Source organism: Fundulus heteroclitus, unplaced genomic scaffold, assembly GCF_011125445.2.
Source record: "Fundulus heteroclitus isolate FHET01 unplaced genomic scaffold, MU-UCD_Fhet_4.1 scaffold_47, whole genome shotgun sequence".
Lineage (NCBI taxonomy): Eukaryota > Metazoa > Chordata > Actinopteri > Cyprinodontiformes > Fundulidae > Fundulus > Fundulus heteroclitus.
Window position 1 is genome coordinate 673,505 of NW_023396890.1, and position 20,195 is coordinate 693,699.

At 39.0% G+C, this 20,195-nt stretch overlaps 1 protein-coding gene across 1 annotated transcript in view; it reads left to right on the forward strand.

Moving 5' to 3' along the window:
- The window catches only part of wdr90 (WD repeat domain 90), a 50,380-nt gene that overhangs the window by 20,869 nt on the left and 9,316 nt on the right, over positions 1–20,195 (forward strand). Inside the window, exons 19-36 of the mRNA XM_036132006.1 lie at positions 1,393–1,628; positions 3,271–3,407; positions 3,490–3,620; positions 4,784–4,914; positions 5,106–5,267; positions 7,317–7,445; positions 7,619–7,752; positions 8,457–8,497; positions 9,405–9,719; positions 11,865–11,993; positions 12,076–12,158; positions 12,238–12,340; positions 12,500–12,621; positions 15,680–15,827; positions 15,923–16,113; positions 16,185–16,353; positions 16,443–16,563; positions 18,839–19,010. Coding sequence (XP_035987899.1) covers positions 1,393–1,628; positions 3,271–3,407; positions 3,490–3,620; positions 4,784–4,914; positions 5,106–5,267; positions 7,317–7,445; positions 7,619–7,752; positions 8,457–8,497; positions 9,405–9,719; positions 11,865–11,993; positions 12,076–12,158; positions 12,238–12,340; positions 12,500–12,621; positions 15,680–15,827; positions 15,923–16,113; positions 16,185–16,353; positions 16,443–16,563; positions 18,839–19,010 — 2,654 coding nt within the window. The remainder of the gene's footprint in view (positions 1–1,392; positions 1,629–3,270; positions 3,408–3,489; positions 3,621–4,783; positions 4,915–5,105; positions 5,268–7,316; positions 7,446–7,618; positions 7,753–8,456; positions 8,498–9,404; positions 9,720–11,864; positions 11,994–12,075; positions 12,159–12,237; positions 12,341–12,499; positions 12,622–15,679; positions 15,828–15,922; positions 16,114–16,184; positions 16,354–16,442; positions 16,564–18,838; positions 19,011–20,195) is intronic.

Here is a 20,195-nt window from a genome sequence, read left to right on the forward strand (position 1 = left end):
TTAAGCCATCGAACCTCAAGCCATCGTTTGAGCTGAAGGTTGGTGTGTTCTTCGACAGTTCGACCAGTAATCCGTGCGCCTGGGACATCGTCTTGGGAAAGTTTAACGGCTGTAAAGTCGGTCAGATCGCTGGTTCTGTTGCGCTTGTAATAGCTGGGTTATCCGTGCTTTCTCTCCTGTATGCCCTACCTAAGCGGCAAAAGGGGCGTTGCTCTTGAGACGGTGACGTCACGTGCGCGGTACCGCATTCAGGTTGAACTTGGTCTGTGGTTCTTAAAGTTGCTCTAAAATACAAAATAAAGCACTAAACTGTGATTAAAAAAAAATTTAATCTTTGCAAACAAAGTTAAGATACTAAAGCTCCAAAACCTTTCTTTTAACAAACTGCATTTTGTTTTGGACAATTATTCCTTATTTGTCATATCTATGAGTTGAAATTTAAACTGATCCAAATGAGTCCAAAGGCAAATAAACATCTTTCTGCTCTAAGCATCAGAAACCAAGTGAGTTATTTTGTTCATTATTTCTACACCCTGCAGATAATAAGACCTGAATACTATTCAGACAGATTCAGGGTTAAAACTTTCTACTCATATCCCCAAAATAAAAAATAAAAAACATGCAGTAATAAATCTAGAAATTTGAGTGAAAGAGGATTGTTGTGATGAATCGGACCTCCTTACCTTTAATGTTCCAGGAGGTTTTTAGAGGACACAGTATTGAATTCAAACAATCGTTTGGGCTCTTTATTTATTTTCTTCCTTCAACAAAAACCCAAAAAGGTTTATTCTAGCATCTTGATGATGAAGATGAGGAAACATGTTGTTAAACCTTCAAAAACCGACTGAATCACTGATGATGGGGATGAAACTGGAGGATGAATCACTAAAAGCATCTCCCGCAGTGCTAGAAAATAAGAGCGTTTTTAATACGTACCATGAAACTCTGACGCTGTGTGGAGTTGGCTTTCTTCTGGCAGCCTTTCCAAACAAGCTGTGCTCCACTAACCTCGTTAACGGATGCAGTCGTGTGGCGTGAAACTGGTTGCATTTCAGTACCCGGCTTATTATGTTGAATAACATTTTTTTTAATATTTAGGGTTAACAGTCAAAAATCTCTGCAAACCTTTTAAAACGGGCTTCCTGTCAAGTATTAAAGCTTTAGTCTGATGAGGCGCTGCATATAGGGGCGTATTGACTTAGTTGCCTTTTAATAAAATCAGCATCAGAGTATCCTGAAGTCTCGCTGCGACTAATGACAGCCTGGTTTATACTTCTGTTTACGTGTGTTTTGCTGATAATTGCAATAATGCACCTGCATAGGACGCAGTGGTGCACATTTCCAAAGGCCACCGCCCCCGCAAACATAACGACGGCCTGATTGTTTTTCCAGAGCACGAAGGCGCAGTGAGCGAGGTGTCGGTCTCCTTTGACAGCCTGCAGGTGTTGGCAGCCACATCCACAGGAAACCTGGGATTTCTGGACGTGAGCAGCCGCGGCTACAGCACCTTAATGAGGTCCCACACAGACGCCGTGCTGGGCTTCAGCGTGGACGGCATCCGCCGCCATCTAGCAACAGCCTCAGCCGATGGAACGGTGCGCGTGTGGAACATGGACTCCTTGCATCAGGTGTGGTTTTTTTTTTCTGCAGCAGCCATGAAAATATTAGGATAAGCCATTAAAAACTTAAGTGTTTCCATATTGATGTCTGCTCTGTTTTTCCATCCCTGGTAAAGAAATTGATTAAATTTCAGGTAAAGGACAAAAAATCGTTTTACTCATTTACCTCCAGTGAAAAGCTTCTTTGCTCCACTCTCCTCTTTCAGCCATGAGATGTTTGAGCAAAGTGGCTCTTAATAACTTTCACCAAATATGATAAGGATTGAGTTTTAAAATCTATAGGTAATAAATGAATGCTTTTTTTTTTTTACACCAATAATTTAAGGAATATTTAATAAATAAAAAAAAGTTCCCCTTTTCCCCCCCGAAAGTAACATTTTCATGAAAGGAGTGCATTTTTCCTTGATTGGAGCAGCTAAATAAGATTGCCAATGGAATCAGTATTTTTACCCCTAAAATAAGATGAAGGAGATGAATTGTTGCTATTTTAAGTGTAAAAATCTTTTTCACTGGGCAAATACTCTTATTTACGTAATTTCAAGAAAATTATACTTACCTTTAGTTTAGGGCTGGGCGATATGGATTAAAAAATAAATCTCTGATTTTATCATACCAAATCCGATTAATCGATTTTTTTCCTCCTTTTTGTTTCATAAAAAGAAATTAAAGAAATTATTTTAAAACCTTGCTTTTATGTCAAGCATTTCGTCAGGGAGTTGACCTGAATTCAAAGTGCAACTAAAAACAAGCTGTGAAACATGCTTGTAAAACAAGATGGCAGCCGTGCCATTATAAACAATGAAAATATAACAAAACATTTGCTGCTAGTGGTATTACACATTGAGCTAAGAACAGGCTTCACTGCACTTGTGAACCTCAAACTAAGTTAAAAAAAAAAGTAAATAAGTAAATGAAGTACCTCGTATTATGGTAAAAAAAAAAGTTTCTACTTAACAATATTTTGACAATATCTTTGCCTAAACATATATTCAGCATCACATGCTGTTCTCATCATGGAAACCCAATGAGTGTATTGGCAAAATAAAATCCAGATTTTCCAAAAATGAAATCTTAAATTGTAAATTTGAATTAATCGATTAAATCAAATTATCGCCCAGTCCTACTTTAGTTCCCTTTTTGCAGTGCGCCGTGATATTACACATTTCGGAAGAATATTTATTGCACTTTATAATCCGGTGCGCCTTATGGTGGGAAAAATACGGTAATAACCATATTTCCAAATATTTTAGAAGAATAAACAGGCAGTTGTTGGGTGTCCTAAAATTTCTTAGACTGAAGAAAATCTCCAGATTGGACTTATGGCTGTCAGCAGATGGCTTTATGCACGCATTCAGGCGCCAGTGGCTCACCACCATCAGTGTGTTTGGAGTCCTCTGATCTGATAACACGCTACATGAGTAAAAGCCATTTAGAAAAAAAATGCATATTAAGACTCTTATGGGATGGATTCTCTTCATTAAATGATTCAGTGTTGCATTTATAGGAGGATTTTGGTAATTTATCTTAATTCAATTTGAGGTCCCTTAGTATTAAAACTCCATTTAAGAACAATGTGCTCTTGTGATGTGCATTTTTTTTATTTGCAAATTATAAGTAATTCCAAAGATCATATGGTTTTTATTTTGTCCAGTTGTACGACTTTGCTTCGGAAGACAACCCTTGCGCCGTGGCGTTTCATCCTCATGAGCAGACCTTCTCCTGCGGCTTCACCTCCGGAACGGTCAGAGTTTTTGACGTTTCCAGTGCCAGGCTGCTGGCTGAGCATAGGTACGCACCCTGAGCGGCAGCAGGTTTGTCCTTTTTTCTCAGTTCTCTCGCTGAAAACTGATAATTTTGTTTTTCCTCTCAGACAGCACCGAGGTGAAGTGATTGGTTTGGCCTTTTCTCCAGACGGGGACTTCCTGTACAGTGCTGATTCAGAGGGTTCTTTGGCGCTTTATAACGCCTCTGAGGAGGATCACAGCATAACCAGAGTGGCCTGTATGTATGCTTATGCAATTATTATAAGTAGTTTAAAGTTTTAGCGCAGTCTGCTTTAAGTCACTGTGCTGTTGCAGCGTCTCACTCTCACACTTCCTGCTGAGGTTTCTACCTTGTTCTCACAGCTACACAATAAATCGCATCTGTTCCTTGGAGTATTCTCATTAACGAGCCGATGGGCCGAGAAAGGATTCCTTCTGTTACGTTCAAATCATTGCCTAAATTTAGCTGTTGAGTTATATTTCTACTTTTTCTGCATCACTTCCCATGGAAGCATCGATCGTTCTGCAGTCACTCTCCTGCCCACTTCCCTCAGCGCTGTCTTACAGGCAGCTTGTCCTGAAACCCGCCTGCAGTCGGAGCAAAGAGAGCAGAGAGGAGAGCCTCTTTGTTTCCACACCGCCCTGGTTTTACAAAGCAGGATAAAATATAAGGTTTTTAATCAGGGCTGGACAGTAAATCGCATTTGCAATATAATCACAATTTATTTGAAAAAAAAGTAATTTCCAAATGGCAGAGGTCTGCAGTTTTTGGCTATGTAACAATTAATGGATAAGACGTCCTTTAGGTGTCGGTAATTATGTTTAAAGTGGGTTTGCTCCACATGGAAGGAAGAGAGCTGCAGCAGAGAGATAATCTAGTTTTATTACTTGTTTTAGAGTTTGTATAATCATAGTTTTTACCAGAAACTTTCAGGAATCTCACCACAGCATTAAGTTCTGGTCAGACTGTAATACATAGACTTGTTTGTTGGTTGCACTTTATGTTCAACAAGGATTGATGTTCAACTCAACAAGATGTTCTCTTGAATAATCATAGTCAGATTAATAAAAACAGTTAAATTTCTTGTTTTAAATAGTCCTTGTTTACGAACATATTTATCTACAAGGCTTTAATGTTGCTTGTGGTTTAATGCAGAGAAAAGTCCAAATTATATCATAATTATGGTTGAAATATATCACAATTTAGATTTTTGGCAAAATCATAGAGTTCCCTATTTTAAATCTAGTCTTTTTTTCCCCTCAGAAAGTCTAATTGTTTTCATTCAAATGTGGCTTTACTGCTGATGAGGCAGTTATAAGTTAAAGCTGGAAACCAGTTTGCAAATGAAGCGGTGCCATCAGCGCGGCGCCGTCTTATGGACCCGATCCCTAATTCTGCAGGTAACGTCGTGGCCCGGGGCACCGAGCGCGCTCCAGACGCTCTGGCAGTCAGCGCTGACAGCAGCCGGCTGGCATTTGTTGGTCCCTCGCCGTACATCGTCACCATCGCTGATGCTCGGTCTCTGGATGAGGTATTCAGCCCTTTTCCAGGTGTCACATTAACATTTTAATTAGAATAAAACAGCAAATTATGTCCATATAGATGAGATCCAGTTGTCCCTCCAGTGGACCGCAGTGTTTCATGTCTTCTCAGCCGTCCTTTGCAGTCGTTTTCATCGTCTCGGTCCTCATGTCTGGACTGACGCCTGTCTTCTGTGTCTAGCTGCTGCATGTAGATGTGAGTATTTTGGACGTGGAAAGCCCCCAGTTGGATTCAGCGCTGAAGGTCTGCTTCTCTCCGGCCTCAACGCAACATTTGCTCATCGCTACATCTGCAAACAAGATCCTGTGGCTCAGCACCGAGACGGGCCGCCTGCTCAGACAGGTGACTGCATGATTAGCTGCACCTGTGTGCCCAAATGTGGGCTTCAGGATTATCATTCTGAATAGATGGTCGAGGTCTAAAATCATTTTATTTATGTCCTTTTAGTTCTGAAGCATAACAGAATTTTTTAAAATCTGGATTTAACAGGTACGGTTAGATTAGGATAAAGAAGTCACTGGCAAACTCCACAGTGTACAAGTTTAATGCCTGAAATTTACTCCATGAACGTGGCAGAGAGGAATGCTACTTTTTTTAGTAATGTTTTTTATGTTCAGAATCTCTTTTTTTTTTTTTTTTTTTCTCCCTCAAACTGAAAAAGGACTCAAAATATGACAGGTATGTGGATTAAACTCCAAATCCTCATTGACTTCTGAGGCTGAGCCTCCTGGCCTGTTGTTCGGGAGAAGTCACAAATTACTAATATCTTTGAAATATTCCCGCTTTGTTGTGATAATATCAGGCTATAAAGGAGGCAGCATCGTGATGGGGGCAGTAAAACCAGCCTGGCCTAATTATTCTTTTTATGTCCAGAAATGACAGTTAAAGAGTGTCTGTGTGGATGTCATAGATAAATGCTGCTAAATAGGGAAGAAAAGTTTTTATTCTTCAAATGCAAATTTCGGAAATTACGATAATATAGTAATAAAATTGCGAGAGAAAAGAAGTAGTAATCTTATGAAAGCTCTTCCCCCTGTTTTAAAATAAAGAATGTTGAGCAACTTGTATAGTTGTACTTAAGGAAAGACTAAATCTTTTTAGCAAATCAAATTATTATTATTTGAAACAGTTATGAAAATGATTGTCTGACTTTATTCTCGTAATGGTCTTTATTTGTGTAAGTTAGGGGTGTTAAACTAATTTCTACACTGGGCCACTTTGGCATCATGAAGTCATTAAAAGGGCCAGTTGCACCGGTATAGATGATACTTTTGATTTCTTAATCTCGTTCCAGTTCACAAAAAATATCTAAAAAAAATTCACGGTAACATAAAAGTTACAATTTACAATTTAAACAGTTTATCTGCAAAAAAAAAAAAAAAAAGGGTGATACTGGGGTGACTTGCACTGTAAACTCGTCATTCTGCATCACTTCTTCTCTTTTTGTGCATTTCTGGGTTGTTTTAATGCGTTGTGGGAAAACTGACATCTAGTGGCAGGATGCTGTTACTACACAACATTCGCTACAGTTTTAGCCACTTTATCCACTTTAAAATGATATATGCCTCTACTTTATGATATGATCTGCCTTTTTTGGCTCCTGAGGGCCGGATAAACTGCCTTGAGTTTGACACGTGATGTAAGGCAGCCTGGAGTACGCGCTAACAATAAAAAACCTAGTAAGTTAATTCAGTATAAAAGTTTATTTTGGCTTTATGTTAGAACCAGGACAGTGTAGTCCAGCTACTCTGTCCTCCTCTCAGAGACAGATAGAGAGATGTGGACGTGGAGGAGCGCCCTGCAAAAAGGGAACTAAAAATATGTAAACATTTTTTGAATTTAGTGAATTTTTCCTTGATTTGAGCAGCTAAATAAGACTATTTACCAATGGAATGAGTAATTTTACCCCTGAAATAAGATCATTAGATATCATGCACTTGAAATAAGATGATTGAGATGAATTATAGTAGATCTCCATCTATAATCTTATTTATAGATGGAGATAAATAAGATTATCTGCCAATGGAAAGAGTAATTTTACCCTTAAAATAAGATAGTCAGATATAATGCACTTGAAATAAGTTGATGGAGATGAGTTCTTCCTATCTCAAGTGCAAAAATCTCATTCCATTGGCAGATTGTCTTGTTTACCTGCTCAAATCAAGGACAAATACACTAATTTCAAGAACATTTTAACGTATTTTTAGTTTAGTTTAGTCTGTTTTTGCAGTGCACAATCACCCGCCTCCCCACCTCTCCTCACTGATGGTTGATCTGAAAAATGTTATTTACAGCTGGTTCTGAGAAAATAAACACTTAACATGAGAGAAGCTCTGATTTGGCCCCTTTTGCAGCTCATGTTGGAGTATTTGGTGTTTTCTGTCTCCGCAGGTGTCCGACGTTCACAAGCATCCGTGCTCTTCTCTGGCTGTGAGCGAAGACAGCCGCTTCCTCCTGACGTCTGGACACAACGCCGTGAAAGTTTGGGATTATAACGTCACACGTCACAGTAGCTCACAGGTGGTTGGAAATTAAATATTTTCAGATCTTTTGGATGCTTTTAATGCTTCAGTTCATTTTGGGATGTTTTCTCCATAATCTGAGCTCATAACTGCCAACATGAACCTGAGTTAAATTACGATGTTGAATGTTGCCGTTAATTAACACGTTTTTTTTTTTGGTACTGGTACCAGATGTTCATAGGCCACAGTCAACCTGTTCGGCAGGTCAGCTTCACCCCTGACCAGCTTGGCGTCGTCTCGGTGGGAGACGCCATATTTCTGTGGGACTTCCTGGCAGATCCTGTTGAACGTTTAACAGACAGTGGGTAAGACTCTCCTCCATCACTCCATCTGTTACCAGGGTTCCCAGGGATCCTTAAAAAGTCTTAAAAGGCATTGCATTCTGTAATATAAAACTAAGGCCTAAACTAAATGCTTAATTGGCATTAAAATGTCTTAAATTAGTCTTTCTTGGGTCTTAAATTTGTTACCAGGTCATAAATAGGATTTTATTTTTGTAACCCTTACCAAACAGTAAAATAATTGACACAATTATATATATTTTTTAAATTTACCGAACGGCTCAATGTAACCATTATTGGTTTCGTCCCGATAGCGGAACCAATAAAAACTGTTGCGGCCGAACCATAGCTGCGAAAAAGAGTTGGCACTGGTTATGTTGTGGTTTTTAAAACTGATTTATAGTTTATTTTAGTAGGGAACAAAACAAGGTTTGTGAATTCAGTTCAGTAGTTGTTAAAAATATATCTGTAATTTGTGTGTTTTTTTAGCTTTCTTCCTATATGGAATGTTTTTCAAAATTTTAAACGTGTCTACTGGGCCAGAAAGTAATGGTTTATGTTAAAATATACATTTGGGTGAAGTTGTCGCAACCAGGTTCGTCTTGTTTATCGTGAAGTTGGTCTTAACTTTTTATTTCAAGTGGCATTTAAAAGTCTTAAAAAGTCTTATGCTGTAGGAACCGTTGTTACAGATTCAGCTTTATGACTGATTCCTTCTGTCCTTACAGCTCCCCGTGTAAAGCAAGCCGCGGCTCATCTCCAGCATCAGGTAGCGTTCACACTTAGGCTCAGTTTAAAAAAGAAAAGTAGTTTTTTTTTTTTTTTCGTTTTTTTCCCCAGTGTCCTGTCTAGCAATGTGACAATAAGAATTGATGTCTTAATGCCAAATAGAGCTCGACAGATTTTGCTTTCACAAGTGGAGCAATCAGCTTTCGCTATAAGGCCCGTTAACACGACACTTTTTTAACCGAGCCGAGACCACACTCCATTCAGACAAATTTCAGACATTCATAATAATACTAGCTTCCTTACCGTGCCACACGGTTTCCAGAGATGATTCTGCTTAGCAGTGTGATGAACCTCAGTGTCTGTCATTGTTTCCCGCGTCTGTAAATCCTTATTAGACGTTTGTTTGTCTCATCCACTTCCCAAAAAGCCAACTTTCTCAAGTAAATTCACCAATGGTTGCCTTCTTCCCCCTGACTCTCCGCAAACACCGAAATATCACAATATCAAGCATAACATCCTGAATGTTACGGGCGCTGCTGTTTTGTTTTGCTGGTTCTGCCTTCAATCTCGGAGAGCTGCAGTACCGTAGATCGCCACTAGGAGGCGAGGAGCAACCAAGGAACCGAGATAAGCTTGGTGTGTAAACGGGTCGGCTTGTCTTGGCTAACTGATCCAAGCTCGGACTGGTCTCGGCATGGCTCGGTTTTTAGGTGTAGTGTAAACGAGCCTATAATGCTCCGCTTGATTTATGCATGTAAATAGCTTTATTGTGATTCCTGTGGGGAGTATTTCAAATTATGTGGACACTACAATAGGAAAGTAGGAGAGTAAAGGAAGAACAAGAAGGGAAAAAAAAAAGAAAGAGGTGAAAGAAAGAAGAGATAAAAGGGAAAAATTGATAAAAGCAAAGTTGACTTAAATGGCTTATGCGGATATCCTAGTTTCAGGTGGATCTCTTGTAAACACAGACGCTGAGGTGAACGGAGCGCAGCTGTCCAATGAGATGCCTCGGCAGACGGCGCCGCTCCCCTCCTCACAGCACCGGCTGGACGTCAGCGCTCTGCACCGAGTTATTCAGGGAGGCATGTTTGCTCCGCGCTTCTCCGTCTCACCAACTTTACGCTGTTATTCACACACAATGAATCGTGTCAATTTACAGATATTAGTGGTGGATGAGAAACTTTGGGTGTCTGGTACAGAAATCTGCTCTTTCTTTATGTTTGATTGTTTTTTTTACCTGAAAAGCTTAAACGTATTCAGAGGTTTTTGTGTTTGTTCTTCATGTTCTGTGTCTCCGTGCTTTTAATATAAGACGAAGTCGCTGCGTGCCTTGTTAAAATGTGAGTTAGAGCCTTTAATCTGAAGGCGACTATGTGTTGAAAGAACCGTGTGGGAGCCGCAGTCCTGCAGCTACAAGGCTTTAATTTAGTTTTCAATTAGTGTCATTGTGTGTAAACTAAGACTGCATTCATACGTAGAAATAAAATATAAAAAGGTAGAATACAAAACATTTAGAAGAAAAACAAGACTTAGAAACCACAAGTTATTACAATTAAAGTGATAAATAAGATGAATAAATGAGAAATATGATTTTTATATATATATATATATATATATATATATATATATATATATATATATATATATATATATATATATATAAAATGACTTACCTGAGAGCAAAGCGTAGCTAAAGTCTATCAGCTCCACTTTGCTCTGTATGTTGGCCAATTAAGCTGTTACTGATTAAAGCTTCTGTCAGGATTTGTTTTCAGTCTATGATCTCCATCCCGGTAATTTAGGACAAGTCGTGGCTTTTCGGTCAAAAGATTCAGTAAAATCATCCAGCGGCTGTTTATAGGTGTTGGATATAAACAGACTCCTAGGAGAAACCAATTAGCAGTCATGTTTTTAGACTGTAGGAAGTAGCTGAGCTCAGTAAAATCAATGATGTGTTCATGCTTGAAAACTCGCTTTAAAACTCGTCAGTATTAACTCGACCCCTAATGAGGTTCTAGCCTTTTTTTTTCCCACAGCTTTAGATATTTTATTTATTTTATATTTTTATTGGACAGCCTTTTGTTTGCAACGTTTTCTCTGACAGGTTTCAGTACGTCTAGCTCCTGCTGACAAGTGTTTTCATGTGGTTTGTAAAGTGCTGATCTAATGTTTATATACATAGACTTAATTTGGTTCATAGCACATTTACATGTGGGTTGTTGTTGTTTTTTTTTGGTTAATTTTCTGCAGATAAACCTGACAGGAAAAGTTGTTTTGCTTCCTAAACTTTGTGCTTTGCTTTGAAAGTCATAAAATGTAGTGACTTGTGCTTCAGCTGCTCTCTTCCCATGATGCAGAGAGGAAGCAGCAGCCGATACAGTCTCTGTTTCACATCATTTTAAAGGGTAAAAGCCACCCTGATGTAGGGATGGGCGATAAATGGATTTAATCAATGAATTTTGAATTTACAATTTATTATGATGAAATTTTTGGGAAATCGGAATTTCATTTTGCTAATGAACTCATTGGAGTTCCATGAAAAGAACAGCAGCAATGTTGAATATATGTTTAGGAAAATATATTGTCAAAAAAATTTTGTAAGGAGGAAACTTTTTTTACCATAAGCAAGACATTTTAATTTTTTCATTAATTTATTTATTTTTAAAGTTTATTTTGAATTTACACAAGTGAAGTGACAGCACTTTTGTTGTATTTTCATTGTTTACAACGGTGGCCATCTTGGATTTAGTTGCACTTTGACTTCAGGTCAACTCCCAGACGAAATGCTTCACATAAAAGCAAGTTTTTAAAATAATTTATGTTTGTGAAATGAAAAGGAGGGGAAAAAATCAATTAAATCAGATTAGGTATGATAAAATCAGAGATTTTATTTTTAAGCCATATCAGTTGAACAGGACTGTTATTGTTGTTTTTGTGCTGCTTATTGAATAATCCTTTATTTGTCCCGCATTGAAGACATTCAATGCACCTGCAGCAAGGTGACGCATAACAATAGGTAGGAAATAGGGATACACCTATATGAAAATTTGCACCGATAGCTATATCCAGTATTAACCAATTAATATTACATCGGTTATTAGTATTGGCTGGTTCTGCTGGTATCAGGCTTATAACTATGGAGGACCAACCTTGCCATATTTCAGAATATGCTTATTGGACCCTTGTAATAGCTCATAAATCATGTTGTTGGATATTATATTAATCGAATAATTAGACAACGTCTGTTGTGTGTGTATAGATCCAGTAAAAGGAGATATGTGTCCAAAATAAAGCCATAAATACCTTTCAATAATCAATACGAATTCATAAAGAGCCTAAAAATTTCAGCAGTGGGTAAAACAGGAACATCTTGTCTCAGTTTTGGGTTTCCTGTCTGTTTTGTGAAGATGATTCAGGAAAGCCGGTTCAAACCACGGGTCCAAGTCCGAGCTCCCATCCCAGACCTGCCGTCTCTTTTTTCAAAGTCACCGACTTGGACAGCTTTTCTCACCTGAACGCAGATGACCTGGACCCCTGTAAGTCCCCGAGTCCTGCCAGGGAACTAAATGCTCGTTTATCCTGAATTTAAAGCTTTTATGTGTAAATGTCTGCCTTCAGTGGAGTTGAGTCAGAAGGACCCGGTCCGCCCAGACTGCTATAAGCATTTTATTCCTCGTTTAAAGACCTCCCCTCTGGATCAGGTAAAGAGTTATTTATTCATAGTTGGACCAAAGTTGCTGACTGTGTATTGCTGATGTTTTTAACTCCTTATTTTTTCAGTCCATTGCAGCTCCTCCACCTCAAGATGAAGGCATAAAGCTAAAAGCAGTGATCGGCTACAATGGCAACGGTCGAGGCAACATGGTCTGGAGCCCTGATCAAGGTTTGTTTTCTAAAAAGTTTTATCATTAAAGTCATCTCACAAACTTTGTCTTCTACTTTGAAAACTTTAATTTATGGTTTGCTGAACTCTGGCTATGTTATAAAATACAAATGTCTCTCGCTCTTCTTGTGCCGTGACCAGCAATAATTTGTGTTGCAGGTTTATTTGCGTACTCTAGCGGCTGTGTGGTGGTGGTGGAGTATCTTCACACGGGGACCCAGAGACACCTGCAGGGCCACAACGAGGAGATCTCCTGTCTTGCCTTTTCAAATGACGCCCAGGTAATTCTCTCAGTCCTCGACATTTAGAGCCTGAAATATACTTATGTAATTGGCTAATATTAATCGCTGGATTTTATTTATTGATATTGTGATAATGAAAGCTTTGGTTTCCCGGGGTAAACAACGTCTGGGGCTCTTGGGTTTTCGTGGTTCCATTAGCTAGGGGCCATTTATGTAAAACGGGCCCGAGGACGTATGGGACGTTGTGTGGGAAAACTGCAGTACCACTCCGGTCCAGCGTGGGGCAGCAATAAGACAGCAGTCAAACAGACAAAGGCAGTTGTATCCTCAAGCTGTCACTCATCCTGTTATATGCAGATATTCCCAACTGTTGTGCAATTTTACCTATTTGATTATGACTATTATCAACAATTATAATTGGATATTATAATTAATAATATGTTATTATAGTCAAAGGTAAGCATTTTGGCTTGATTATTGCAAAAATTATAATCGTGATTATTTTGATTGAAATTGAGATCTTGATTATTTAACAAGATTATTCGTCAACTTTGATATCATGAGTTTATTGAACATATAAACAATGGTTGTTAAACTGTTTTTCCTTAGGATTTCAACCCAACTCACGGGACGCAACAACTTGTTTCCCAGAAATGTTATTGGTTATGAAATTGGAGGGATTTTGGTGTTTTCATAGCAGTCAGGATCAAGAGTCAGAAGATTTAGCTGGAATTGACTGAAATCTTGCTTTTATGTCCGCTCTACAAAAGAAAACTACCCCCGGGTTCATCCTATATTAAAGACAAGGAATCAGCAAAGAGATTATCATCATTTTAAGGGCGTACCTCATGGCTGATCAGATAAATGGCTGTAGTCCCATGTGACAGCAAAAAATGTTGAACATTATTTAACTTTCTTGTGTCGCAAGCCTGCGTGTGCCTGTCAACGTGTACGAGCTTGACATAAATTTAGCCGGTCGCTTTTTTTAATCTCTCTTTTCTGCCAACAGCTCTCTTTTTCTGAGACGTCTTTAGCCTTCTCAGGTTTTCAGTCTCGCTCTTGAAGTGTTTATAACTCGCGCTGAAGGAAATGAAACCGGTTGGATCTGTGGGAGGAGTCTACAGCATAGTGGCACGCAGGCAGTGACACAACAGCACGAGAGTCAACTAATATCAATCATTATGTTTTTATGATTGTTGAAAACCCAAATCGTAATCAAGATTAATATCCGATTAATCGCCCAGCCCTAGTAAGCAAAACAATAAATGCCTCCAGATGGTTCTGATTAAGGGCTACCGGCCTTAAATGATAACTAGCAATTGACAATTATTAACCTTATTTTAAATTACAATTGGAATCACTAATCATTAACCACAAGCAAAGGAAATGTCTTTATGTATATTCATGTTGTTAACTCAAACGGGATGATTCGTTAACTCTTAAAGACGATTCGATCACTGATATAAAATAAAACCCATAGATGGCCGCAGTTGAGCTTGTCAACATTTATTAAAACAACAATTCCCTGTTACAGCAATTATTCTGTTTAATACTAATGCTACTTGAACACACTGACTACTGGATCAAGACAACACAGCATAAAAGAAGAAAAATAAAACAAACAGCAAGGTGATGAAACTTAGACGTTGCAGTCTTTTGGTAATTTTCTAACTTAATGGTGATTATTCAATGCTTAATTAAGACATCAGCACATATGATGTAAACAGTATTGAAATGGATCTGGCTAACATTAGGAGTAATTAGATGGTTCTTCAAAAACACTGGGCCTGCTGCTAGCCCCGATTAGCTACCATGAGCTTCACGCTGCTAAGCTAAGGAAGCTCAAGATGGCGCGGCTACACCATGAGCTAACCACTAGCCACAGTTGGGTGTTGGGCTTGTCACTACCCGATCCGTACCATCAGCTCATTTGCGCACGTGCAAAAAGAATAACTTGCGGGTCGCCAAAAAAATAATTTAATTACGGTACTAAAAATACTTATTTCTATACTTAAATCATTAAAGAATGCTAAACTATATTGCATAGAAAATATTTAAGATTTTTCTGGAAGAAATTGATGCGTTTTACATTCTCGATTGTATTGCTTGACGTCATCATCGGATATGCTAAGAGATCCAGGAATATATCATTGCATAACGTTTTGTCTGAATGTACTCTATTAGTTTTATTATTTGTTCAAACAGAACTGGGAAAAATATTTTCTTCCTAATTATAAGGTGAACTTTGTTATACAAATAATTTTGTACCAAAAAATTGGTCTCATTATAAAGTTAAAACTATCGATTAAGAGTTTAGCGCCCTCTGGTGTACAAATCATAAACAAGAGAAGACCCTGTCATAAAATTACCCGCATTATTTATTTTTTTACAAAAACCGAACAGGGAATAGAACAAAGAACACATAACAAAGCCAAGGCACACTTTTTTAAAATGCATTTGTTAAGTACAAAATACACAAATACATATGCAAATCAAATAAATGATTAAAAAAAACCCTGAAGAATATTCAAAATAAAATCTGTTTCTATACTCCTAAACGTGTTTATAGCTGTTTTTTTATGTACTTTAAGAAATGGTGTATATATCCTTATTTCCCTAACCACAACTGGGAAACATTTTTGCTATTAAAAAAAACTAATATATATATTTCTGTATTTATTTGTAAAATATGCAATATTAACGCAAATACAAAGATATACATAAAGAAACCCCCGCCTCGAAAAAATATAAAAGAATAAAAAAGTAAGAAAAACGAAATATTGCCTACCGGAGGTTATTCTGTTCGCGCATGCACAATGATGGTACGGATCGGGTAGTGACAGGGCTCCCTGAACTCTTTGAAGGGGGCGGAGCTTGGTGACAGAGCAGTCCTGGGTCTGCGTTGTGATTGGCTGGGAGGATGTAGTGACTGTAGTATTAACATACATGATAGGCTAGAATGCAGAAGGAAGGAAAACTGTTCTGTTGAGCTTTTTATTGACCTTTTTTTTTCTGTCATCGATATACGTCTATCGATCAATATATATATATCGTTATTGAATAATCGTCCAGCCCTACTCCATGTTCTCCTCCGCAGACCGTGGCGTCTGCAGCTGGCAGCAGCAGAAGCCTCGTCTACATCTGGGATGTTCAGACCGGAAGCCGGCGTAGCACCGTCTCCTACCACAGGGGGGCAGTGCAGAGTCTCGCCTTCTCCAGGGATGACCTCTTCTTCCTCTCTGTTGGTCGGTAAACCTCTTTCCTGACTTTATGTCTTATTGCAAAGTTTAACATTGAATTGTGTGTGTGTTTTTTTTAAAGTAATTAAATTACCTCGCAGGAGACTTCTCAGATCCGGGGTTGGCGCTGTGGAGTACCGAGAGCTTCCAGCTGTTGTCTACTGTGAATATGTGTGGACCAATCCACGACGCTGCCTTTAGCCCCACGGCAGCCAGTCAGATGGCGTGTGTGGGGACCCATGGGGCCTACTTCGTCCTCATCCACACACACGCGTCACACACAGACCTTAAGGTAAACGGCTACTCATATCAGGCAGTGCTGTAAGTACACCTACCTTACGCCTACTTTCCATACCGCCACAGGTCCAAAGGGTGTCGGCACCGTCAGAGGCTGGAGATGCGGAGCTGACAGCTCTGTGCTACCACATGGACTCCGTACTGTTTACCGGCACAAGTCGAGGACATGTCTGCGCGTGGGACGTCAAGAAGCAGTGCTGCTTTATGATCTGGAAAGCAGATGATGGAGAAATCGGTACCAGTTTGTTCGTCTTCTTGTGAGCCTGCAGTATTTTGTTATTCTCTTAAAAAAAAAAAAAAAGATCTAAAGTTCTTCTATTGCAGGAGTGCTGCTTTGTGGAGGGAATCGCTTGCTGACGGGAAGTAACACGCACTGGCTGCGGTTATGGGAGGTAGAAGCTGTACGCGGCATGACGTCAACAGAAAAGACCTGCAGGATAAACGGGTATAAAGCCGGTTCTCCTCTCATCTGTGCGCTATCTCATCATCAGCTCCTGCATCTCTGTTTAGTGAATGCCGTTAGGGGTCAGTGGACTGATGTTTGATTTTCTCTGCATGGGTTTCATCTAATGCAGATAATAAATGATCAGAGCTACAGTTTTCAGCATCATTTGCAAAGATCGCAGTTCGAGTCGCACTAAAAGACTTGAGACCTGACTTGGACTCGTGTTCTGAGACTCGAGTCTTCCTGTAATGAGGAGTGAGCCTAAGTCGGTCTGAACTACAGACTGCAGCTGCTGCTTGTTTTACTGTGAAAGCATTAGCTTGATTAGTAGCCAGTGATAGTTCCTGGATGATAATTCAAAAACAATATATATGGATTGATAGACATTTGCTGTCTATCGAGGGAAAAAAGGTTCAATAGAAGAACAGTTTTCCTTCCTTTCAGAGTCTAGCCTTTCATGTAGGTTAATACCAGTCACTACATCCTCCCAACCAATCACAAATCCAGGATCACTCTGTCACCAAGCTCCGTCCCCTTCAAAGAGTTCATGTTCTTTTTTAACTTTTTTAAAATAAATGGCCAGGGCTGCACTTAAAATATAGTTTTAACTTTTTGATAATTAGTGATATTCCTTCCTGTTAATGGGGAGTTTTTCTTCCCACTGTCGCTTCATGCTTGCTCAGTATGAGGGATTGCAGTAAAGCCATCAGCAATGCAGACGACTCTCCCTGTAGCTCTACGCTCTTTCAGGAGGAGTGAATGCTGCTTGTTGGGACTTTGATGCAATCAACTGGTTTCCTTATATTGGACATTTTGACCCAATCTGTATAATATGATTGAACTTGACTTTGTAAAGTGCCTTGAGATGACATGTTTCATGATTTGGCGCTATATAAATAAACTGAATTGAATTGAAATCAATCAATATGATTTGTATTTTATCGATATGCTTTTTTTTTTCCTATATCGTCCAGCCGTAGCCAGTGATGTTGGTGGTTATTATGAGGTGTTAATGACTCGTGACGAGGGATGCAAGTTATCCATTAATGAATTCATCTGAAGTCGATCGATCTTATAAATCAATTAATTAATTGATACGTGGCCATTTTCTTAAAAAAAAATAGTTTTCTCTTGTATCATAACATAAATTATTAAACTTGGACATATTTATAAAATACAACAAAACAGGATTGTATTAAATTACTGAATAGAAACAAATAAGTTGAATAGAACACAACATAACCGCAGCTCTCGGCATCAAACGTGCTTTTGGCTTCATGTCTTTTCTTTTTCTAAAACATATTCTTGCGTAATGCCCTCCACTTTGCTGTCATCACTTCCTTGTCTTCTGAGCACATCGGAGAGTTTTGGTCGAGAAACTGACGCTGCTCCGCCATGCAGCGTGGCCGAATGCGAGCTATTCAGCTGACAACGTCAGGAGTGTTTATATTTAACAACAGAGCATTTTTGCATCCTTGTTGTCATTAAACAGTGTAAAAAATAATCCACCAGAACTGACAAAGACTCCTGGATAGGTGTCGAAACGTTCCAGAAAGAACTGAACAGATAACTGAGAGTCTGAAAGGAAAGTGTATGATTGTTATAAATGTCCTGTACTTGTACAGCACTACAGTCAGGAAGAACGTTCGCGTGAAATAGTATCAAACGGATTCTCCCTGTTTTCCATTTTACTCTTGCTCTACTTTAATAACGTCATGTCTCCAGATTCTGTCAGGTCTGAGGTCTCATTCTTTAATTTAGCCTCGCGTTCAAAGTGTTAAAGGTACCGGCATGAATCAATATCACTAAAATAATAATCTATCTTTTATCCTCCGTGATGCAGAAAGACAGGAAGATTAAACACATGACCTCAGCTGCTGCAGTGGACTGTCTCTGATTATTGAGCATTATTCAAAACTAAATGAAATAATTTGTTGACATTAACAACCTGATTGTTTTTGAACTTATATGTTCATCAAAATAAGAGCTTCACTGTTCCTCAGCACACCTTCAGCTCCGAAAGCCACGAGCTGAATGCAGTTTTTATATGTGGTTTTTTTCATACATGTCGGCTTTGTGCTAAAAAGATGTAATCATGTAAAAAGTGCTGCACTTATCATCAGTATCACTCCTCCTAGCTCACCTTTAACCGTTTGTCCGTCTGGTTTATGCCCACAGGAAGTTAGTTAAACAGCTTTTCAGTCTGTTATGTGAGGCTATAATAAAAACGGATTCATAATGTCAGGTTTAATTCTCACCTTTCTGCACACCTCAGTGGGACGAAGGTGGTCGTGGAGCAGGAAATAATGCTGGATGGGGCGATGGTCAGCGCGGCCTTCGATAACTCGGTGGACATGGGCATCGTTGGCACCGCGGCAGGAACCCTGTGGTACATCAACTGGTCCGACAACAGCAGCATCCGCCTGGTCAGCGGACACCGCTCAAAGGTACCAGTTTAATGGGATTTACACTAAATCACATGTTTGTGAAGATCACAGTCCACACAGGCTACAGTCATGCAGGGTTTTCTCTAGGATTTCTTATCAAACCGTGGTTTACATACTTGTTCATACATTTGTGACCCAGGCTGTAGGAATAAGAAGCTTTTGCCAAGAAAAATAAGTGATTAAAAACACTAATTAGAGGAGTTTTGGAACTACAAATGACCTTTTTATGAAATTATTTATGAATTTTAATACATCGGCTGAATCGACGCTACATAAAACAAGCTGTACCCAAAAGATATCAGAGGCACACACAGTGAACGAGGCGAACAAGTGACTGAAGCTGCATGCAAATCAGAGACAAAAAAAAAGACTACTTTAAACACTATATTTGCTTCATATTTATTACCCACTTTGTAGTCCAGAGCAGACACTTTTGTGCATGCATGAGTAATTTGGAAATGGAGCGGCGTTGTTCTGCTTTCAGGGCGTCTGCCTGTGAGACAGCGCTGAGGGAAGCAGGAACGAGCTCAGATACTCCAGAACCAGTTCTTTCACACAAATTCACCATCAACACCGAAATAATATTCATAATAATAATAATGCATTTTATTTATAGGCGCTTTTCTTATCACTCAAGGTCACCTTACAAAATCAACAATAAAACACTCAATCCAATAAACACTGAAACAAACAGCAAAAATAAAAAAGAACAGGAGAAAGGATGGGATCCTTAAAATCAAATTAAATTTAAAAATCATAAAGAGTATGCCTGTCTTAAAAGATACTTTTTTTTTTTTTAGTTGCTAGACTTGTCGCTAGTCGCTTTTTTAAAGAAAATTGCTAGAAGGGTCTGAAAAGTTGCTGAATACAGCAATAAAGACACTAAATGGGCAACACTGGATGTTGTTTCTAGTTTTTCACAGATTTCTGAGCGCATCGTATCATAAATTCAGTCAGTAAGCACAACAGTAATCATTTATAAGGCGCACCATTAATTTTTGAGAAAATTCTGATAAATACGGTAGTTATTGTTTTTAAAACATCTTGGTTACCCCCGCCCTTTCCTTTTGATGCCCTGATCTTTAGAAGAGTGAAAAAGGTGTTGATGTGCAGCAGGACGCTGTGAGACACGTCCAGCCAGGATGTAAATCAGGGGTGTCAAACATACGGCCCGCGGGCCGGATC